Genomic DNA, 24,764 nt, shown 5'->3' with positions numbered 1-24,764 from the left:
ATTATTGAAACTCCACTCCAGAGAGTTGAGTGCACATTCCAAGCTAACACCTTCAGTACAGGATTGATGGAGAGCCATCCTTTTGGATGAGGCATTAAACTTGTAGTATAAGGGTCTGGCACATAAATGATTAATGTGGGACTGACTACAGTGCCGTCCACACAGTGATGTAAGAGAGCACATGAACCAAACCTAGGGTAGTGTAGTGTTGTACAGAGCCGTGTGTAGAAGCATGGAGACTGCTCTTAGCTTGCACCTTTACTATACCTAAGTATTTATTAACTACTAGAAATTATACACATATTGTTGAACTACCTAAGACTACAAATACCTCAATAAGAGCTACCAAACTATGCCCTACACCTTACAACAAAACTGAGACTCCATATGTTCTATCAAGTGAAATAAAAAAATCCATGACACTGTTAGGGACTGGAGGGGGATTAATTTAAGCAGCACTGATTTCTCCTCTCCTATCCACCCATAAACGGAAAGGTGTTTTTGATTTTTGATTTCCCCCTTTATAATTGCTGACACAGTTTCCCAACCCTTCAGCTTTGCAGTTATCCAATCCTCTATTAATAACTTCACAACAAACCCGAGATAAGGTAAACTAAGAGGGGTAATTTATTTCACAAACACAGAATGTGGGAAGGGGGTTTGCAACCTCTGCTCCTTTTTTGCATTCATACAATAAAAGAGGGATAAAAGAATGAAAGGGGTTCAGTGCAAAGACCACAATAAAAATAAGAATTATGGTTTTACATGGGTCCAGAGTCCAGAATCAATGTCCGAGGAAGGTTATTTTAGGTGGCTTTGTCTGGCAGAATTCCTGGCCTTGGTCTTAGGAACTCAGTTGCAAGTTTAATCCGTTGAAGATGCAGCAAAGTATTTTTGTATCCTGGATATTAGTTTACTTTGTAGGCAAAATACAGGGTTCTTTCCGGAAATCAGACTTGGAGAGAGATGGAGGTTAAAGGTAGGCTGCTAGCCTGCAGTCCAGTTCTCTTCAAAAGTTAAACCGCAACTAAAGATAAAATTCAAGAGCTGTATAATTAAAGGAATTCAAAACAGCTCAAGTCTTGGTCATGTGACAGGGTGGTTTTGGGTTGAGCTATTCTGCCTGGTTGTAACCCATTGTGTTTTGGAGCAGGTAATGGTGGGGCCATAAGCACAACATTGCAGAGTAGGAGTCATAAATAGCTCTATCTTTGTCCATTGCTGGCTGGTGCAGATTTATCGTCTACGAGTTCTTTGTGTTGGCTTAGTTGGAATGTTTATACAAGTCACATTCCAGGAGGATGATGAGATAGCCTTTGTCCACTGGAACAATTTAGAATCTTCCAGAGCTACAAACATGTGATCGGTTGCAGACATTTTATCAGCCCAGCAATTGTTCATTTTGAAAAACAGGAAAAAAAATTTTCCCAAGTCACCAGGCTGACATAGCTGCATATCATTTTAGTTCTGATGAAGAGTCATACAGACTCGAAATGTTAACTCTGTCTTCCTCTCCACAGATGCTGTCAGACCTGCTGCATTTTTCCAACTATTTTTGTTTTGGTTTCAGATTTCCAGCATCCGCAGTATTTTGCTTTTATCATTTTAGTCTTCTGGGTGGAACAGCACTATTCAAAGACAAGTGCCCTTGCCAATATTAATGGGGGTAAGGCACTCAGGTCAGTCACTGTTTGGGTTGTCTGTGAAGGTCCTGATGTTCCAGGTTTCAGATTTCATTTGGACAAGTGGAAGATGCCTGTGCCTGATATCTTTTAACATGGTACAGTCGTTGCATAGCAACTACCACACAGTCTCAGCAGAGTAGGGCCATGGTCTAACGTCAAGGGGTTTCCAAGACATGTGGGGGTCAGGGCCTACTATAAGCAGAGTCTGTGCATGGTCTTCTGCATATGACCTGTGGCCAGGAACAGGCTGAAGCTGTAAAACCAGTGGAAGCAGTAGCAAGATACAGCTTCAGTAGGAGACTGATGTCTCTCAATCATTGCAGTGGTAGGAAAAGAGCAGTAGACTGACCCGAGATACCTTAAATATCTTCCAACCAGCTCCCACTCAAAATACCTCCCCCTGTCAATTAAGGTTAATGGCAAGATGCTGGAAAATGTGGACCATTTTCCATATCTTGGGAGCCTCCTCTCAAAGGTAGACATAGACAACAAAATTCAGCATCACCTCCAATGTGCCAGCTCAGCCTTCAGCTGCCTGAGGAAAAGAGTATTTGAGGACCAGTGTCCCAAACCTAGGACACAATTTATGGTTTAAGGTGGCAGTGATCCCCACGCTCTATATACTTCGGAGACTTGGACAACCTACACCACCTTAAAGCACTGGAGAAATACCAGGGCCTTCACAAGATCCCCCAAATGCAGTGGCAAGAAAGGTGTTTCAACAGCAGCATCCTCTCCCAAGCCAACTTGCCAAGAATCAAGGAGCTAATCATTCAAAACCAGGTCCACAGGGCAAGGCATGTCATTCGTATGCCTGACACCAGACTCCCAAAGCAACTACTTTATTCGGAACTCAGTTATAGCAGGAGACTCCTTGAATGGTGGAAATGCTTATGGATGTCCTCAAAGCATCCCTGAAGAGGTCAAACGTCCCCACCGACTCATGGGAGACCCTGGCTTATGACTAATGAAATGGAGAAGGCTCATTCAGGAAAGCACCAAACACATAAAAAAACTTTGTCGGGAATGCGCAGAGTCAAAATCGAGGTATTGGACGGAGCACAGAAACCTCCAAACAACCTATCTACTCAACACTTCAAGCACCACTTGACCCACATGTGGCAGAGTCTGCAGATCACATATTGGACTTATCGGACATCTCAGAACCCATCAAACCAGAATGGAAGCTAGTCATCCTCAATCCTGAGGGACTGCCGAAGGTTTATCCCTAAATAAAGCTCACTGAAAAAAGATTATTTAAAAGGTGATTTATCACATTGCTGTTTGTGGGACATTGTTGGGCACAAATTGGCTGCCAGGTTTCCCTACATTATAATATTGACTGCAGGAACTCACCAAGGCTCCTTGGACAGCACCTTCCAAACCCACAACTGCTACTCTCTAGAAGGACAAGGGCAGCAGACACATGGAAACATCACCACCTGGAAGTTCCCCTCCAAACCACCTTTTCAAAAGCAATTAGGGATGGGCAATAAATGCTGGCCTAGCCAGCGACACCTACATCCCATGAATGAATGAAGAAAAGACACTCACCATCCTGACTTGGAACTATATTGCTGTTCCTTCACTGCCGTTGGGTCAAAATCCTGGGACTCCCTCCCTAACAGCATTATGGGTGTAACTACAACACATGGACTGCAGTGGTTCAAGAAGGCAGCTCACCAGTGAGCAAAGGAAGCTGGGTCATTGAATATATTCAAGGCGGAGTTAGATTGATTTTTGGTTGCCAAGGGAGTCAAGGGTTATGGTGGACACGTAGGAAAGTGGAGTTAAGGCCACATCAAGTCATCCAGGGCAGGCTCTAGGGGCCAAATGGCCTTCTGCTGCTCCTATTTCTTATGCTTTTATGTTCTTAATGATCAATGACCACTTTGGCAAAGTGCTAGTAGTCATCCGGCTATTAGTGTACCACAGAAACGTCTTCGAGGGAGGAAGCGGAAAATTTTATTTCTTTTTGTGATAGGTTATATGTAGACTTTGGGATTTTCAAAAGAATATACTGACAATACTGCCAAGCGATCCCCTTCTTCAATATTTCTGCAGGCATAGTAATGTAACGTTTAAGGTACCAGCAACCCACAAAATTTGAGCTTAAATTCCATCATAGTAAATTGTAAAACTGAATGCAATAATTTTGGTGATTTGTAGGCTGACACCAGGAAACAATTACCTCACATGTCATGGAAAAAAATCACTACTGTTTGTCAAGGAAGGAAACCCACTATGCCTAGGTGTGCTGGCATGTGATTCCAGACCCACACTATGTAATTGATTGTTACTGCCCTTTGAAGGTCTTAGCAAGCCTCTTAATTATAAAAAACAGCTCTAAAAGAAACCAAAGCAAAAAACTGCAGATGCTGGAAATCAGAAACAAAAAAAAAGCAACTGTTGGAAAAACTCAGCAGGCCTGGCAACAACTGTGGAGAGAGTCTGCTCTGCAGAAGAGTCACATGGACTTGAAGTGCTAACTCTGTTTCTCTTTCCACAGATGCTCCCAGGCCTGCTGAGTTTGTCCAGCAATTTCTGTTTTTATTCTAAAATAAACCACACCACTTTCCCAAGGAAATTAGAAGCATTGGATATTAGCCACTTCCCAAGAACAAATGAAAAAAAAACTAAACATTAATTGAAACATGTATTACATATAACTAATTTTGTGGTCTACAAACTCTAAACATTTGAACTTACCATTAGAATTTTTAGCATGTTGAATTGATTCTATGGTTTGCTTCATTACCCCATCATCTGCAGCAACCACCAATATCACAATGTCAGTCACATTAGCACCGCGGGCCCTCATTGCTGAAAAGGCAGCATGGCCTGGCGTATCCAGGAAGGTTATCTTTTCACCAGATGGCAAGTGCACTGTGCAAACAAGTAAACACATTTTAGTCATCACACAACAAAAAGTACAAAAACTTTTAAATAATTCAGTAAATGCAAACAACAGCAAATCTGTGAAGATGGTTTGTTATCAGGAAGAAATTGTTGTTGTAAAGAAATGGATAGTGCAGATATTAAAAGGTCAAACATTCATGCTTTAAATAAATTACAGAATAAGTATTCCACCTTCCAATGAGTTTTGTGCTATATTAAGTGCCTAAATATTTTTGACATGCTTCATCTTCACCTTTGAGTGCATCCAGTCACTTAGAAATTTTGGTTAAAATCTGATGAAGTACATACACAAATATTCCATGGAACACCATGGAATGACATTCCTCGGAACACCATGGAATGACATTCCTCTTTAAAAGAGTGAATGCCCATTTTTCCATCATTAACAGCCCTCCCACAAAATCACGACTTTGAAGAATGATTTATGTGAATGAAACTTAACTAGTGGCTGATAAACTATATAAAGAAAAAAATTGGCATTTTCCAGTCAAAGAGGAATTTCAGCCCTTTATCATCAGTCTCACTGGTACCATCTGGAATGCAACAACTTGCATTTATTATTACCTTTAATACAGTGAAATGCCCTCAGGGACTTCACAGAAGTGTTATCAAACAAAATTTGACACCGAGCCACATAAGGGGATATTAGGGCAGATGAGTTTGTTTTAAGGAGCATCTTCAAGAAAACAAGAAAGGGAGTGAGGAGGAAGGAGTTTAGGGAAGAAATTCCATTGTTAGGATCTTGACAGCTGAAGGCACGGCCACCAATGGTGGAAAAGTTAAAATCAGGGATGGTCAACAGGCCAGAATTAGAGCAGTGCAGATATCTTGGAGGAGGTTACATAGATAGTAGCAAGGCCATGGACGGATTTGAAAACATGGATGAGAATTTAAAAATTGAGGCATAGCATAACACGCAGGTCAGTAGGCACAGGAGTAATGGGTGAATGGCACTTGGTGTGAGTTTAGGATAAGGGCAGCAGAATTTTGGAAGATGGGAAGCCAGCCAGGAATTCATTGGAAAATCCCAGAAGTAACAAAGGTACAGGTGAGGATTTCAGCAGCAGGAGAACCTTATCTGTGATTGACTCAAGGGAGTAAGGCAGTGGCAAGGTCAAAGGGTTGGCCATAAATATGGGTTGGGGAATTTGTATGGAAGGAAATATTATAGGAGAAATGGCTTTCCCTCAGTTCAAGGAAGATGTTTACTCAAGGTTGTGAATTTCTGCCACGGGTCCTCATGTGACTGAACAGGTCGATTCTCGACCCACAGATCATTGCGCAAATTGGGCAGAACGTCCCAGATGGTAGTGGGATCCAGAGTGCAGGATTTAATTCCTTTTCTTTCCTTCTCTGCCATCTCTCTGCCTTATCATTAAGGTGTTGAGACTTGAGGCATGGTGTAGCTTGATGGACAGGTTATCACCATTCTGAGTGATTGGTAGCAAATTCCTCACAATCATTGAAGTCAATGCTGCTGTGCTTTAAGGAGAGCTTCAGAATGTCTCTGGAGAGTCTTCTTTGTCCTCCCCTGGAACGCTGGCCAACTGAGAAGTTAAAAAACCGAACATAGTGGGATAAACGATTTTCAGTTATGCAAACAGTGTCCTGTCCATCAAAGTGATTTTGCAAGAGTTTTACCTGAATGCTTGTGGACCTGGCTTCAAGAACGACACTAGCTTTTTATTGACAATCCTCTCAATGAATCCAGAACCTGTGGTGAAGACACTGTTGATAGAATTTCTCACTCTTGCTGATACACAGTCCGAGTCTCACTGTAGTACAGGAATGTGGTGATGACACACTCATCATTTGTTGACTTGCAGTGGTCTTTGCTGTCAAACGCTCACTGCTGTAGCTGGTAGTAGGTCGAACTGGTGCCACTGATCTGGTGTTGGATCTCCGCAACAATGGTGGCCTTTGAGACAGGTGGCCGCTGATGTATGGGAAGTGCTCAACATATTCAAGAGTCTCTCCTTCAACGTATACGGGAGGTGGAATATTTGGCTGACCAGGTGTGCGTTGAAATAAGAGTTTTGTTTTGGCAACATTCAAGCACAGGCCGAGTTTCTTGTGGAGAGCTAGAGAAATTCCATCAGCAGTGCCTCCCCTGCTTCCTTCTGATTAAATGGGAGGACCATCAAACAAAGGCTATGGTCCTTCTTGAAGCTAGCTCCACAAGCATTCATGCAAAATTCCCTCCGCCTACGCAGCTGGTCTGCTTTTTGGAATAGGAATTCTCCCCATGACGTAGTGAAAAGGCTTGTGTGTTCCAATGATTCCTTGCGCAATGGTGTCGGGAGTTCCTTGCTCCTGGTAGGTCCACCCAGGGTGACAAGGTCAGAGGGAGGTGCCAGACAAAGTGCAAACCAAAAATGGCAGAACGGGCACAGAAAGACTCTGTGTTTCACCAGCTGCAAAGGACGAAGAAGGCTGCAGTGGGAAGGTGGTCTCAGTCATCATGGTTTGACACATCACTGAAATCTGACCACCACCGATCAAGGTGGTGTTTCTCTTCCAGAATCACCATGGAAAGTAAAGAAAATTCCTGGCTTCTTTCAACTACTGCAAACCATCTTTTTAAACCCCTCTCCCATCTCTTCCACAATAAGTGTGTAGAGCTCAAAGACTTCTTTGTCACTAAGATTGAGATGACCTAATCGTCTGCCTCTGCCATTTCCCTCTATTCCACCAGCCCACTGGGCCAAGCTTCTTCTAGAGCATCCTGCTGGCACTAGCCCTGAGCTTCCATCTTTCCCGAGTTTCTCTCCTATTTTCGCTCATGGTCTCTCTGAACTCAACTTGTCCAGGAAGCCCATCTCCTGCTCCCTTGACCCTATTTCCACTCAACTGTTGATCACTGTTTCCTCTCTGAAGTCCATGAATGTGTTATCGCCACACAAATCTGTGCCAATCCTTCCTGGAACTCTTTGCTCGAATCCTTCAAATCAGGTTTATACCCTTGCCACAGAACCGCATCAGCTCATACTAAAGGAAAGGACATGCTATACGACTGTGACAAAGGTAAACTATCCCTCCTCCTCATGTCTGCAACCTTACACATAGTTGACCAAACCATCCTCTTCCAACATCTCTCAACTATTGTTCAGCTAGCGGGACCACTCTTGCTGTTTCCATTCTAATCTATCTAATTGTAGCTAGAGTATCACTTGTAATAGCTTCACTGCCCCCCTCCCACACTGTTAGCTCTAGTGTCTCTCAAGAATCTATCCTTGGTCCCCTTTTATTTCTCATCTACTTGCTGCCTCTGGGCAATATCATTAGAAAGTACGGCATTGGTTTTCACATGTATGATACACCTCTCTACTTCACCATCACGTCTCTCAACTCCATTGTTGCTAAATTATCAGGCTGCTTATTCTGCATCTAGTACTAGATGAGCAGAAATTTCCTTCAATTAAATATTAGGAAGACTGAAGCCATTGACTTCAAACCCTACTCCAAACTCCATTCCCTAGTTACTGACTCCATCCCTTTCCCTTGCAACAGTCTGAGACTAACTGTTTGCAAGTTTGTTGTTACATTTCACCCCAAGATCAGTTCCCAACCACATACCAGCACCATCACTAAGACTACCTATTTCACCCTCTATAAAATTGTAGAACTTAGCACAAGTCCGGGGGCATCTGCTATTGAAACCCTCATTTATGCTTTTGTTACTTCCAGATTTGACTATTCTACTGCACTCCTGGCTAGTTTCCCACATTCTAGCCTCCACAAAACTGAGGTCATCCAAAACTCTGCTGCCCAATTCCTTACTTACACAAAGTCCTGTTCACACATTAGCCCTATGATCACTGACCTAGCTCAGCCTCCAGTTAAGCAAAGCCTTGATTTAACAATTTTCATCCTTATTTTCACATCATTCCTATCTACGTAATCTTCTCCAGCCCTACGTTTTGAGTCTATCTGATTCTTCTTCAGAGCTGAAGAGAGGTAGAAATGAGTTGGGTTTTACGCTGTTGGGAAGGTGGGGGGGTGGAGCAAAATAGAAGGTCAGGGATAGGTTGGAGATTAGAAAGATTAAATGACAAAGGTGTCATGGACACAAGACATCTCCAAGATATCTGAGTTCCTCTATTTCAAGCCTCCTGTGTATCCCAATTTTAATTGCTCCACCATTGGTGGCTATGCCTTCAGCCCCATGGGCCCTAAGCTCTGGAATTCACTCTTTAAATCTCTCCAGCGCTCTAAGTCTCTTTCCTCCTTTATGATGTTCCTTAAATTCTACCTCTTTCACTAAGATTTTGGCTATCTGCCCTAATATTGCCTTACATGGCTCAGTTTTGGCTTTGGAATTCTTTACCCCAGAGTTTTGGAGGTTGAGTCATTGAATATATTCAAGGCTGAAACAGATAGATTTTTGAACTATTGAGAAGTCGAGAGTTATAGGGCAGGGTTGGGGAGGAGGGGGATGGGTAGGTGTGAGGAAGGTGCAGGGGACAGGCAGGAAAGTGGAGTTGAGGCCAAGATCAGATCAGCCATGATCTTATTGACTGGCAGAGCAGACTCGAGAAGCCACATGGCCTACTTCTGCTCCTATTTCTTATGTTCTTAGTGTCAAATTTTGCATTGTAACCTCATCGTAGTGATGGTGGTGGCTGTTGTTGTTATTAGCAGGACCCAACAGTTCTTTATATGAAATAAAAACAGAAATTGCTAGAAAAACTCAGCAGGTCTGGTATCATCTGTGGAGAGAGAAACAGTTAATGTTTTGAGTCTAAATGATTCTTCTTCAGAGCTGAAGAGAGGTAAAAATGTGATGGATTGTACGCTGTTGAAAGGGTGGGGGATGGAGCAAGAGGGGCAAAATAGAAGGTCAGGGATAGGTTAGAGATTAGGAAAGATTAAATGACAAAGATGTCATGGACACAAGAAAAGGGAGTGGTGATGATACTGTTAAAGACTAAAGCAGGTGTTAATAGTGGCTTAAAGGTCAGCCGTGTCTGAAAGCAGGAGCATAATGTGTTAATAGCAGAACAAGGGTCAGAACTTACTGAAAGCAAAACACACCACAAACTGGCACTGAGGGGGAGCGGTGGAGGGGGGTTGGGAAAAAAAGATCAAAATGGAGAACAGAGTTCATAGCCTGAAGTCATTGAACACAATGTTAAGTCCAGAATGCTGTGCCTAATCGGAAGAGGAGGTGCTGTTCCTCCAACTTGCATTGGGCTTTACTGGAACATTGTAGCAAGCCAAGGACAGAAATGTGAGCATGAGAGCAAGATGGTGAATTGAAATGGCAAGCGACAGGAGGAACAGGGTCATGCTTGAGCAAAGGTATTCTGCAAAAAATTTACTCCCAATGTAGAGGAAGCTGCATTGTGAGCAGTGAATGCAGTAGGCTAAATTGAAAGAAGTGCAAGTGAATCACTGCTTCACCTGGAAGCAGTGCTTGGGGCCTTGGATGATGAGGAGGGAGGAAGTAAAGGGACAGGTGTTATACCTCCTGCAATTGCATGGGAAGGTACTGTGGGAAGGCACCTATATGATCCAGCAGACCTGGCAGTTGACTGCTATATCTGTTCAAGTCTGTGTTGTATCCTTGGGCTTAAGGTAGGGAAGGTAAGGGCCATACCTGGGAAACAGTCAGGGTGAGAGAGAGTAATCGTTTCAGTGGGAACTAGGCATCAATGGCCTGGTAGAGCAGATTGGTAATTGCAGAAATATCAAGGTGAATGAAGGCCAAAGGCTAGACAGTTGGAGCTATGAAACAGCTGTTGTAAATGAATTGGGAGAGGTTTTTTTTCCAGGGGTGGATGCAGAAGGAAGTAGGGTTAGGAGGGGGAAGGGCAGGTGGGTTAGGAGGTGGGTGGAGAGCAATACAAGGAAGTGATCAGAAATGGCCCTACCTGTGATTGATAGGTTGAGAATAGCGCAGTCACATGTGATGGCAAAGCCGAAAGAGTGGACGCAAAAATGAGTTGGGGAGTTTCTATGGAGGGAGAGATTAAGGCAAGATAAGAGGGCAGTGATCTTAAGAAGAGAGATAGTTGAGATGAAGTTTGAAATCACTGAGATTGAAGGGGGAAAGCAGTGAAAATAACGTGGCAAGAAATTTTCTCTGGTATTTGGCTGGATGGTATAAAACAAAAATTTTAAATGAATCGAGGGAATGGAACAATATGAGATGCTCAGAGGAGGAGATTTTGCCATAAAATCCACATCACCACCATGATGGTCTGGGCAGATCAGGTGGTGGAATGTATAGGAGAACAGTGAGACTACAGCATCCCTTAGCCTGGTTTCTGTCAAGGCCACCATGTCAACGCAATTATACACAGTAAGCTCATGGATGGAGAGGGCCTTGTTCACAAGTGATGAGACACCATTGAGGGGGATGCAGAGAGGGGCTGGAAGGCATAAGTTGGACAGGGAGGAGATTGGCAAGAGAGCCACTAATGGGTGCACTGTGCAAGAAGGTCATCAACAGTGTAGGATGTGGCAGTTGTGGTCACTGCTCCTAAGGACATATGCCTCAATGAGGCCTATGGAGGATGCCAAGAAAGGCACAGTGGAAAGCTGTAAGCTTACCAAAGAGACAGTTAAGGCTGGGATGGCAGCAGGACAGTAGGAAGATTGAGGAGTGCTGCATGTTGGGGAAGGGATTTGAGAAGGCAGAATACTCAAGAGGAGGCATGAGGACAGGAGGGATAGAAACAGAAAATTTATGGCACAGGAGGCCATTAAGTCCAACACATCTTTGCTAGCCAAAAATAGCTATCCTGCTAAATCCCACTTTCCAGCTCTTGTTCATATCCCTGTAGGTTAAAGATGTTCAGGTGCATATCCAAGTATTTTTGAAATGTGATGAGAGTTTCTGCCTCTCCCACCCTTTCAGACAGTGAGTTCCATACTGCACCACTCTCAGGATCAAAAAAATCTCTCTTAATTCTCTTTTAATCCTCTGCCAATTACTTTAAATCAAGGTTGTCCAACATATGGTTGCGAGTCAGAGTCCGGCCGGGTGCCAGGGTTGGGGATATCTGCTCAGGGCTGGGGAATGGACTTAGCAGCGGGAGGGGGAGGGACTTGGCAGCGGGAGGGGGAGCGCCTTGGCAGCGGGAGGGGGAGCGACTTGGCAGCGGGAGGGGGAGCGACTTGGCAGCGGGAGGGGGAGCGACTTGGCAGCGGGAGGGGGAGCGACTTGGCAGCAGGAGGGGGAGCGACTTGGCAGCGGGAGGGGGAGCGACTTGGCAGCGGGAGGGGGAGTGACTTGGCAGCGGGAGGGGGAGCGACTTGGCAGCGGGAGGGGGAGCGACTTGGCAGCGGGAGGGGGAGCAACTTGGCAGCGGGAGGGGGAGCAACTTGGCAGCGGGAGGGGGAGCGACTTGCAGCGGGAGGGGGAGGATCCAGTGGTCATGGTCCATGTAGGTACCATTGACATAGGCAGGATGAGGAAGGAGGCTCTGCATAGTCAGCATGACGAGCTAGGCACCAAATTAAGAAGCAGAACCTCAAAGGTAATAATCTCTGGTGCAAATTGGCATAGGACAAATAAGATTAGGGAAACGAATGCGTTACTGAAAGACTGGTGTGGGAGAAGTGGGTTCCGGTTTGTGGGGCACTGGCACCAGTTATGGGGAAAGTGGGATCTGTACCGTTGGGACGATCTGCACCTGACCCGTGCTGGAGCTGGTGTCCTCACGAGCCGCCTAACCAGGGAAGATGAGAGGGTTTTAAACTGAATAGTAGGGGCAAGGGATCAAATTTGGGAAGACGTGGTAAACCAAAGAGGAGAGACAAGTATTAATATGGGAAATTATAAACAGACTATGACAGGAATGGAGTACAAACCTAAGTGTAAATCAGCAGATAAAGCTAGAAGCTACAAAAGTAATAAAATAACAAAACTAAAAACTCTGCATCTAAATGTTCATGGCATTCAAAACAAAGCAGATGAACTGATTGTGCTTATTAATTTCTATTTGCACTATCTGATTGCCATCACATAGACATGGCTACAGGATGACATAGATTGGGACCTGAATATTGAAGGGTAAGTGATATTTAAGAAGGACAAGAAGTTAGGAAAAGATGGAGAGGTGCTCTGTTAATTAATCATATTGGCACATTAGAGAGGGATGACCTAAGTTTAGGAAACGAAGATGTAGAAGCGGTTTGGGTCAAGATGAGGAATGATAAAGGCAAGAAATCACTTGTGGGAGTGGTGTACAGGCCTCCTAAATGTAACTACACAGTAGGACAGAGTATAAAAGAAGAGATAACAGGAGCCTGTCAGAAAGGTACAGCAATAGTCATGGGGGGTTTTAATCTACATGTAGACTGGAAAAATCAAACAGGCAAAGATAGCCTAGATGAGTATATAGAATGTTTTCAGGATAGTTTCTTGGAACAGCACATTCTGGAGCCAACCAGAGAGCAGGCTATATTAGGATAAAAGCAAAATACTGCGGTTGCTGGGTATCTGAAATAAAAACAAAAAATGTTGAAAAAATTCAGCAGGTCTGACAGCACCTGTGGGGAGAGAAACAGAGTTAATGTTTCGAGTCCATATGACTCTTCTTCAGAGCAGAAGTAGAGTCATATAGAGTCGAAACGTTAACTCTGTTTCTCTCTCCACAAATGCTGTCAGACCTGCTGAGTTTATTCAGCATTTTTTGTTTTTATTATAACAGGCTATACTAGACCTAGTATTGAGCAATGAGATAGGATTAATTGATAACCTCCTAGTGAAGGCACCCCTAGGTAGCAGCGGTCATGATATGATTGAATTTTACATTCATTTAGAGGGAGAAACGAGTGCGTCCAAGACTAGTATTTTAAACTTAAATAAAGGGCAATTATGAGGTCATCAAAGCAGAGCTAGCTAAAGTGAACTGGCAAATGAGGTTCAGGGATAGGTCAACAGAGGTTTAGTGGCAGACATTTAAAGGAATATTTCAGAATACACAGAATATATACAATCCAATGAGAAAGAAAAATTCCAAGGAGAGGGCCCACCATCTGTGGTTAACTAAAGAAGTTAAAGTCAGTCTCAAACTTATGCAAAGACAGGTGGCAGGTCAGAAGGTTGCAAAGAATATAAAGAACAGCAAAGAATGATTTTAAAAATTAATTAGGAGGGAAAGATTAGAGTATGAGAGAAAGCTAGCTAGTAATATAAAAATGAATAGTAAGAGTTTCTGTAGCTTTTTAAATAAGAAAACTTAACAAAGTGAGTGTTGGTTCTATAGAGAAAGCGTCTAGGGAATTGATAATGGAAAGTAGGGAGATAGATGGCAGATGAATTAAACATGTATTTTGCTTCAGTCTTCACTATAAAGGGCACAAGTAACATCCCGGAAATAGCTGTAAATCAGGAAATGGAAGGGAGGGAGGAACTCAGAAAAATTACTATCACCAGGGTACTGGTACTGAGCAAATTGTTGGGGCTGTGGACTGACAAAGCCCTGCGTCTGGATGGACTTCACCCTAAGGTCTTGAAAGAAATGGCTAGTGAGATAGTTAATGCGTTAGCTTTAATTTTCCAAAATTCCCTACATTTGGGGAAGGTTCCAAATGATTGGAAAATGCTACATGTAACTCCTTTATTCAAAAAGGTGGGAGACAGAAAGCAGGAAATTATAGGCCAGTTAGCCTAACATCTGTCATAGGGAAAATGTTAGAAACTATTATTAAAGGTGTTATAGCAGGGCACTTAGAAAAATTCAAGGCAACCAGGCAGAGTCAACATGGTTTTTTAAACGGTAAATCATGTTTAACCAACTTATTGGAGTTCTTTGAAGGAGTCACATGGCTGAGGATAAAGGGGAACTGGTGAATGTACTGTACTTAGGTTTCCAGAAGGCATTTGATAAAGTGCTACATCAAAGGTTTTTGCAGAAAATAAAAGCTCATGGTATAGGGGGTAACACATTGGCATGGATAAAGGATTGGCTAGCTAACAGGAAGCAGAGTTGGCATAAATGGGTCTTTTTCTGGTTGGCAGGAAGTGACGAGCAGTGTGCACAGGGATCAGTGCTGGAGCCTCAGCTTTTTACAATTTATATAAATGATTTGGATGAAGGGACTGAAGGAATGGTTGCTAAATTTGTTGACGACACATAGACAGAAAGTAAATTGTGAAGAGGACGTAAGGAGGCTATAAAGTGACATAGATAAGTTAAGTAAGTAGGCAAAGATCTGGCAAATGGAGTATAATGTGGGGAAATGTGTAATCATTTATTTTGGTAGGAAGAATAAAAAAGCTTATTATCTAAATGGTGAAAGATTGCAGGGCTCTGAGATTCAGAGGGATCTGGGTGTCCTAGTGCATGAATCATAAAAAGGTTGGTATGCAGGTACAGCATGTAATTAGGAAAGCTAATAGAATGTTATTGTTTATGGTGAGGAGAATTGATTACAAAACTAGGGAGGTTATGCTTCAGTTGTACAGGGCATTATTGAGACCACATCTGGAATATTGCGTACTGTACTGCTCTCCATATTTAAAGAAAGATGTAAATGCGCTAGAAGCAGTTCAGAGAAGGTTTACTGGACTAATACCAGGAATGGGTGAGTTGTCTTATGAGGAAAGGCTTGTAGCGACTGGTATTTAGAAGAGTAAGAGGCGACTAATTGAAACCTTTAAGATGTTGATGGGTTGTCACGGGGTGGATGTGGAAAGGATGATTCCTCTTGTGGGAGAATCTAGAACTAGGGGCCACTATTTAAAAATAAGGGGACCCTCATTTAAGACAGAGATGAGGAGAATTTTTTTCTTTCAGAGGGCTGAGAGTCTTTGGAACTCCCTTCCTTAAAAAGCAGTGAAAACAGAGTCTTTGAATATTTTTAAGGCAGAGCTAGATGGATTCTTGATTAGCAAGCGGGTGAAAGGTTAGCAGGGTCAGGCAGGGATATGGGGTTGAGGTTACATTCAGATCAGCCAAGATCTTATTGAATGGCAGAGCAGTTTCAAGGGGCCGAGTGGCCTACTCCTACTTCTAATTCATATGTATGTATATATATATAAATAATAAAAGAGTGGTAAAAGAGTAGGGCCAATTAGGGATAAAAAAAACTTGCATGTAGAGGCAGGAGAAATAGCGGAGGTATTAAATGAGCACTTTGCATCTGTCTTTACAAAGGAAGAGGATGCTAACCAGGCCGAGATGAGAGAGGAGGTAACTGGTACCCTTGAATAATTTACATTTGAGAAGGAGGTGTTGTTAGAAAGGCTATCTATACTTAAAATAGATCAGGTACCAGGACCGGATGAGATGCATCCAAGGGTACTGAGGGAAGTGAGAGTGGAAATCGCAGAAGTACAAGTGATAAGCTTCCAGTCTTCTTTAGGCACAGGGGTGGTGCCAGAGGACTGGGGAATTGTGAATGTTACACCCTTGTTCAAAAAGGGGTGCCAGGATAAAGCCGGCAACTACAGACCAGTCAGTCTGACTTCAGTGATAAGGAAACTTCTGGACACTATAATTCAGCACAAAATCAATAATCACTTAGACATGTGCAGGATAATTAAGGAAAGCCAGCATAGATTCATTAAGGGAAAATCATGGTTAATTAACTTGCTAGAGTTTTTTGAGGAGGTAATCAAGTAGGTTGATAAGGGCAACACTGTTGATGTGGTACATGTGGATTTTTGAAAGGTATTTGATGCAGAGCCACATAACAGACTTGTAAGCAAAATTCTAGTTCATGGAATAAAAGGGAGAGTAGGCACTGGAGTAAGAAATTGGCTGAGTGACAGGAAACAGAGAATAGTGATGAATGGTTGTTTTTCAGATTGGAGGAAGGTCTGTGGTGCAGTTCCCCAGGTGCTCGTCCTAATAGATATTAATGACCTAGACTATGGTGTGTAGGGCATGATTTCAAAATTTGCAGATGATACGAAGATTAGAAACTGTGATGAGGAAAGTCTTGAACTCCAAAAGGACTTAAGACATGTTGGTGGATTGGGCAGACAAGTGGCAGATGAAATTCAATGCAGAGAAGTGTGAGGTGATTCATATTGGCAGGAAGAATATGGAGAGATGGTATAAAATAGAGAAAAATTGCTGAAGGAGCTGTAGGAATAGAGACCTCAGTTTATATGTACACAAGTCATTGACGATGGCAGGGCATGTTGAGAGAGCAGTTAATAAAGCATATAGTATCTTGGGCTTTATGAATAGGGCATTGAGTATAAGAGTAAGGAGGTCATTGTAGAACTTGTATAAGACACTAGTTAGGCCTCATGTGGAGTACTGCATCCAGTTCTGGGTGCCATCCTTAAGGAAAGATGTGATGGCATTGGACAGTACAGAGGAGATTCACAAGAATGATTCCAGGGATAAACCATGGAGAGGTTGGGACTGTTTCTCTCGGAGAAAAGAAGGCTGAGTGGAGACTTGATACAAGTATTCAAGACCCTGAGATGTATGGACAGGGTAAGTAGTGAGAAACTGCTCCCAGTCAAGAGATCATCAAGAACTACAGTGCCAAGATTCAAAATAATTGGCAAAAGGAGTAAAAGTGATGTAAGGAAACTTTTTATCACCCAGAGAGTGGTTGGAGTCTGGAACGAACCTCCTGAGAGAGTGATGGAGGCATGTTCAATTAAGGTATTTAAAAGGGAATTGGATTCCTATCTGAAAAGAAGAAATTGCAAGGTTATGGGGATAAGGCTGGGGAGTGGGACTAGGTAGAATGGTCTTTCAGAGGGTCAGTGCAGACTCAATGGGCTGAATGGCCTCCTGCATTGTAAATATTCTATGATTCTGTGAATTTAAGGCAACTTGTACATGATCCATTGAAAACAGCAGGATCAATGGCTTAACTGGTTATTTTTGTGAATATTGTTTGCATTCATATCAAGGTTTGGATTATTAGGCTCACAACATTTATGAGCACCAAGACATACATGGATCTAACATCTACAAGGCACAAGTCAGGAGTGTGATGGAATACTCTCCACTTGCCTGGATGAATGCAGCTCCAACAACATTCAAGAAGCTTGACACCATCCAGGACAAAGCAGCTCGCTTGATTGGCACCCCATCCACAAACATTCACTCCTTCCACTCCCTTCACTGTCGCTGGGTCAAAATCCTGGAACTCCCTCCCTAACAGCACTCTGGGCATACCTACACTATAGGGACTGCAGTGGTTCAAGAAGGCAGCTCGCCACCACCTTCTTGCTTGCTTCACCAGCAAGATCCACATCCCGTAAATTAATTTTAAAAAACTTCATTTTACAAACTATCACTACATTTCAAAATAACTCACTGTATGTGAATCATGTGGAAAAATTGTTGCGAGAAACTCTGAGTTGCTGTATAAATGCAAGACTTTTTCCATTCCTTCTATTAATAAGGATTGAAATTCACAATGGTCCAATGTCTTCAGATGATTAAAAGACACACCAGCTCATGAACTCTTAGCAAAGCAGGCACTTGAAATTAGAATGTGCCCAAACTATCGTTGGTTAAGCTGTCCTTAACTTGTGCTAAGACCATGTGAAAAAGCTTCAGCTAATTCAAGGAAAAAGGTGTTCTGCAAAAAAAACTTTCTTGTTTAAGCATTAGAATGGGAAAAAGCGTGTGATATCACGGCCCCTACTCCAATGACATCGGGCTGAATCTTCCTGACTTTAAAAGTCTTTGGGTGATAATTTTCAAGTCCTGACCCTAATCACAGCAGCAGTGGTGGGATTTCAGGTGCAATCTTACATGAGCCGGACAACTAAGAACCTGCCTCCAGGAACATCATCCAATTAAGGATGGTGGATGAGTACTGGAGGAGGGAGGTAGATACAACGTGGCCCGCTGCTGGGCTGGTAGCCTTCACAGTGTCACAAGCAAGAGTGCTACTGAGGGGCAAGCAGCAGGAGTGGCAGGGAAACAATGAAGGTGTCAACATCATCAGGGGAGCAGCTTGCACTGCATCAGTCTCAGCACTAGCCTCCAGGAGATGCTTGCACTATAGCAAACCTCTGACATGGGGATGCATCAGGCTTGCCATATCTTGCCGATAAACATTAAAAAGGCTTGACATTTCACATAGCTGTGACCTCCCACAGTGCAGCTGGTTCCTCTGAGTTGCTAGGGTCTTGACATAGCAGGGAGCCCGTGTGATGCTGGAAAAATTGCCTTGTGGTGCAAACAAAAAATTTTAAAATGACTCTTTAGCTACCTTATTTGGCTTCCCCACAGGTTGATGGCAGCAGATCTAGCACTCACCTGGGGAAACTGTTGGTAAATTGACCAAATACATTTTTTCTAAATGTCTATCCGCCAGCTTAAGGAACTGGAAAAATTCCCAAATGAATGAAAATGATTGGTAATGAGTAGAATATCCCATTCAGTGTGTCACCGGGGACTGGCCTCCAGCTCCTCCTCACAATTAGAGCAGGGATATGACAGATGGAGATGACAGACAGATTATAGCAGAAAAGAGATATTTTAAAGATGCCATTGTAGGAAAATGCTCCTAAAACTATAAAGCTGACATAGTATGCACATTCCAATGAGTGTCAAACAAACAATACTAGGAGTTGATTATATTTTCACCAAAAAAACATGTTCCTTAAAAATATAAGTACTGTACTTTTTGAAACACACAGCTGAGTAAAAAAATATTTATCAGGTACAACTGAGACAGGCAAAAAGAGGAATGCAAGACGTACCAAGGAATGCTCCAATATGTTGAGTGATACCTCCTGCTTCCATAGCTGTAACCTGAGTTTTCCTAAGACTGTCAAGTAATGTTGTTTTTCCATGGTCAACATGACCCATTATAGTAACTATAGGTGACCGGGGAACTAGCATAGTTGGATCTGAAAGTGGCCTAAAACAGAAAGCATGTTGTGATTAGCTTACAGATGATAGTGAAATCTCATACTAAGTTAATTTAATTCCTCAGCAGTTAGAAATCTAGTAAGAAGTCTTGAAAAGATAACAGAATAGAAAATAATATTTTCCAAATAGTATAGTCAACATGGGCAAAGACTATCAGAAAGAATAGCTGATCTGGGGTCAGTTGTTAACGACAATAACTTGTATTTATATAGCATCTTTAACATAATGAAACGCCCCAAGGTGTTTTACAGGTGTTTAATAATGCAAAATTTGACACCAACTCACATAAGGGAATATTAGCGCAGAAGCCAAAAGCTGGGTCAAAAAGATAGGTTTTAAGGAATGTCTTAGAAGGCGCAAAGAGAGGTAGAGGGGTTGAGAGGTTTACGGAGGGAATTCCACAGCTTAGGGCCTAGACAGCTGAAGGCTTAGCCACCAATGGTAGAGCAGGTAAAAATGGGAATGCTCAAGAGGTCAGAATTAGATGTGTGCAGATATCTGAGCTTTGTGGGGCTGGAGGAAAGTACAGAAATTGGGATGGGCAAGACCATGGAGGAATTTGAAAACTAGGGTGAGAATTTTAAAACCCAGGTGTTGCTTGACTAGGAGTCAGTGTTGGTTAGCAAGTACAATGGCTGAACAGGACTTGGTACAAGCAAAGGCGCAGGCAGCAAAGTTTTGAATGACCTCAAGTTTACGAAAGGTAGAACATGGGATACTAGCCAGGATTGTATTGGAATAGTCAAGTTTAGGGGTAACAAGTATAGAGAATAAGGTTTTAGCAGTGGATGAGTAGAAAGAGGGGCAGAGTCCAGCGAAATTACGGACGTGGAAATAGGTATGCTTAGTGATGGTGCGAATACCCGGTCAGAAGCTCATCTCGGGATCAAATATGGCACTAAGGTTGTGAATAGTCTAGGTCAGCCTCAGGCAGTTTCCAGGAAAAGGGATGGAGTAAGTGGCTAGGGAATGAAATATCTTGCAGGGCCAGAAGACAATCGTTTCAATCTTCCCAATATCTAACTGGAAGACGTTTCGATTCATCCGGCACCGGGGAAGCAGTTTGATAATTTAGCAACACTGAGGAACTTAAGAGAGGAGTAATATGGGAGAGCTAGGTGTCATCTGTGTACGCATAAAAACTAATGCTGTGTTTTTGGATAACGTTGCCGAGGGATAGCTTTTTTTTATTCTTTCATGAGACATGGGCATCGCTGGCTAGGTCAGCATTTCTATTGCCCATTCCTATTTGCCCTTGAGAAGATGATGGTGAGCCGCTGACTTGAACCGCTGCAGTCCATGTGGTGAAGGTATACCCATAATGCTGTTTGGGAGGGAGTTCCAGGATTTTGACCCAATGACAGTGAAGGAATGGCGATATAGTTCCAAGTTAGGATGGTGTGTGGCTTGGAGGGAAACTTGCAGGCAGTGGTATTCCCATGCATCTGCTGCCCTTATCCTTCTAGGTGGTAGAAGCTGCGGGTTTGGAAGGTGGTGTCAAAGGAGCCTTGGTGAGTTGTTGCAGTGCATCTTGTAGATGGTATACACTGCTGTTACCATGGTTCGGTGGTGCAAGGAGTGGGTCTTGGAGGTGATGGGTGGGATGCCAGTCAAGCAGGCTGCTTGTCCTGGATGATGTCCAGCTTCTTGAATGTTGTTGGAGCTGAACCCATCCATGCAAGTGAAACAGCATTCCATCACACTCCTGACTTGTGCCTTATAGATGGTAATCAGGCTTCTGGGGAGTCAGTAGGTGAGTTACTTGCCTCAGAATCCCCAGCCTCTGACATGCTCTTGCAGCCACAGTATTTAAAAGGCTGGTCCAAATCAGTTTCTGGTCAGTGGTAATCCCTAGAGTGTTGATATTGGGGCATTCAGCAATGGTAATGCCATTGAATGTCATGGGGAAATGGCTGAATTCGCTCTTGTTGGAGATGGTCAATGCCTGGCACTTGTTTGGCATGAATGTTACTTGCCACTTATCAGCCTAAGACTGGGTGTTGTCCAGATCTTGCTGCATTTGGGCATGGGCTGCTTCAGTATCTGGGGTGTCGCAAATGGTGCTGAACATTGCGTAATCATCCCCACTTCTAACCTTATGATGGAGGGAAGATCATTGATGAAGCAGCTGAAGATGGTTGGGCCTAGGACACACCCCTGAGGAACTCCTGCAGTGATGTGCTGACACTGAGATGATTGACCTCAAACAACATACCATCTTCCTTTGTGCTAGGTATGACTCCAACCAGTGGAGAGTTTCCCCCTGATTCCCACTGACCCCAGTTTTGCTTGGGCTCCTTGATGCCACACTCAGTCAAATGTGCCCTTGATGTCAAGGGCAGTTGCTCACTTCACCATGTAGATAAGAATAGATGCCTGGGGGATACCAGAAGTAATGATGTGGGAGCAGAAAGAGAAGCTATGATTAGATAGGTAAGAATGAAACCAGGCGCATGCATTTTCACCCAGCTGCATAACTGTGGAGAGGCGCTGAGGGATGATGCTGTTAACCGTGTCAAAAGCTGCAGATAGTTGGAGAACAAGAAGGAGGGATAGCTTACCTCTGTCACATTTGCACAGGATGTCCTTTGTGCCTATGATAAGAACCATGATGGTAAGTGAGGAAACCTAACTGGAGGAATTCAAACATGGAGTTCTGGGAAAGACTTAAGGACGTTGGTGAGGAAAGGGAGGTTTGAGATGGAGCAGTTGTTTGCAAGGACAGTGGGGTCACAGTTGTTTTTTGTGGCAACTGTGATGATGGCAGATTTAAAGCAGAAAGGGACATATCTGAAGAGAGAGAACTGTTAACAATATCAGGATCAGGAAGCGAATCCTATTGGTCAGCAGTTTAGATGAAATAGGGCTAATGGCGTAGGAGGTGGGTACCAGGGACAAGATGAGCTTGAAGAGGACATGAGGAGACAGGAAGGAAATTAGAGAAAGATGAGAGCTTAGGGAAAGAACAGGGAAAAACTTTGGAGAAAGTTTAGCCCAGTATGCTAATGGAAGGAAGGGAAGCAGCAGAGGCAGTTAGCTGATCTCAATCTGAGTGACAAAGAAGTCCATGAGCTCTTTACACTTATTTTTAGAGGTGAGGGTAGAGGAGATGAGGAGAGGGGTTTAAGAAGACGGGATTTATCTTTGCATTCCGTGATGAGCCTGGAATTATGAGCAATTTTAACAGATGAGATGTTGCTTAATGTGGTCCAGGCAGATCTCACAGTGAATGGCGAAACCACCTGTCTGCCATATCCATTCAATTCTATCCCTGAACTTAAGGGAATGGAGATGAAGACTGTACCAGAGGGATTGGTCAAAGTAAGAAAGAAAGAGTAATATTTTTATTAGGGAATAGATGACTGAAATATACTGTTCCATGCATTTTTTTGAATAAGCAAATCTATTCTCTGATTATATGGCTTTTAATGACAAGCTCAACTGACAAGCTTAATTTTTGTGCAATACTTAGTTAACTATATGAACATTTGAATTGAGTCCCCAGCCAATGCAAAGCTAAGCTATTTTCAGAAGAGAAGAATGATAGGAAATCCAGACAGAAAAATGGAAAGCAAAACAGAACTTTAAAAATAGATGTGCCAGTTAGTCAGTGCAGTTTCCCAAATGGAGTCAAGGTGAGTTTCTATCGCAACAAAGATAGTTAGGAGGCAAAGGATAGAACTAAAAGCTAGTCTTTACACACTTATACATTTTTTTTATTTAGAGACACACATTTCTGACATGCACCACAGTTTCAGTCTTTTACTATAGCACAAGTGAATCGCCAGTTAATGCTCACCATCTGAATACAATGAAACATCCAACTGATATACCATCAACAGTTTGTTCATGCTTTTTCACAGATTATGGTGAAATCAATTTTTTATTTACTCATTCATGGGACGTGAGCATTTCTGGCAAGGTCACAATTTATTGCCTGTGGCACTCTAGTGGTTACAACTTGCCAACCTGAAATTGTGTTTTTATTCATTCATGGGATATGGGCTTCGCTGGCTGGGGCAGCATTTATTGCCCATCTCTAGTTGCCCTTGAGAAGCTGGTGGTGAGCTGTCTTCATGAACCTCTGCAATCCATGTGGTGTGGATAGACCAACAGAGCTGATAGGAAGGGAATTCCAGGATTTTGACCCAGCGAGAGTGAAGGAACTGCGATATATTTCCAAGTCAGGATGGAAAGTGACTTGGAGGAGAACTTGCAAGTAGTGGTGTTCCCATCTATCTTCTGCCCTTGTCCTTCTAGATGGTAGTGGTTGTGGGTTTGGAATGTGCTGTCTAAGGAGTCTTGGTGCGCTGCATCTTGTAGACGGTACACACTGCTGCTACTCTGCATCGGTGGTGGAGAGAGTGAATGTTTGTGGATGTGGTGCCAATCAAGTGGGCTGCTTTGCCCTGGATGGTGTCAAGCTTCTGGAGTGCTGTGGGAGCTGCACTCAGCCAGGCAAATGGGGAGTATTCCACCACACTCTTGATTTCTGCCTTTGGGGAGTCAGGGGGTGAGTTACTCATTTTGCAATTCCTAGCCTGCTCTTGTAGCCACAATATTTATATGGCTAGTCCAGTTAAGTTTCTGGTCATTGGTAATCCCAGGAAGTTGGTAGTGGGGGATTCTGTGATGGTGATGCCATTGAACATCAAGGAACAATGTTTAGATTCTCTCTTGTTGGAGATGGTCATTGCCTGGCATTTGTATGGTGTGAATGTTACTTGCCACTTGTCAGCCCAAGCCTGGATATTGTCCAGGTCTTGCTGCATTTGGACATGAACTGCTTCAGTATCTGGGGAGTCATGAGTGGTGCTGAACATTTGTGCAATCATCAGCAAGCATCCCCATTTCTGACCTTATGATGGAAGGTCATTGATGAAGCAGCTGAAGATGGTTGGGCCAAGGACACTACCCTGAGGAACTCCTGCAATACTGTCCTGGAGCTGAAATGACTGACCTCCAACAACCACAACCATTTTCCTTTGAGCTAGGTATGACTCCAACCAGTGGAGAGTTTTCCCGATTCCCATTTGACTCCAGTTTTGCTAGGGCTCCTTGATGCCACACTTGGTCAAACGTGGCCTTGATGTCAAGGGCAGTCACTCTCACATCACTTCTGGAGTTCAGCTCTTTTGACCATGTTTGAACCAAGGCTGTAATGAGGTCAGGAGCTGAGTGGCCCTGGCGGAACCCAAACTGGGCATCAATGAGGAGGTTATTGCTAAACTACTGATGACCCCTTCCATTACTTTACTAATGAACAAGGATAGAATGATGGGGCAGTAATTGGCCGGGTTAGATTTGTCCTGCTTTTTTTGGACAGGATATACATGAGCAATTT

General features: G+C 43.2%; 1 protein-coding gene across 7 annotated transcripts in view; it reads right to left on the bottom strand.

Annotated features, from left to right (window-relative positions):
* Nucleotides 1-24,764, bottom strand: part of mtif2 (mitochondrial translational initiation factor 2) — a 65,613-nt gene that overhangs the window by 14,744 nt on the left and 26,105 nt on the right. For all 7 annotated transcript variants that reach the window (XM_041182350.1, XM_041182335.1, XM_041182367.1 and 4 more), the window contains 2 exons: nt 19,249-19,409; nt 4,395-4,571 (listed from right to left, as the gene is read on the bottom strand). In XM_041182350.1, coding sequence (XP_041038284.1) covers nt 4,395-4,571; nt 19,249-19,409 — 338 coding nt within the window. The remainder of the gene's footprint in view (nt 1-4,394; nt 4,572-19,248; nt 19,410-24,764) is intronic.

This window comes from Carcharodon carcharias, chromosome 2 (genome assembly GCF_017639515.1).
Source record: "Carcharodon carcharias isolate sCarCar2 chromosome 2, sCarCar2.pri, whole genome shotgun sequence".
In the NCBI taxonomy this organism is placed as follows: domain Eukaryota; kingdom Metazoa; phylum Chordata; class Chondrichthyes; order Lamniformes; family Lamnidae; genus Carcharodon; species Carcharodon carcharias.
The sequence above is the reverse complement of the archived record's forward strand: the minus strand, read 5'-3'. Positions and strand labels throughout refer to the sequence as shown.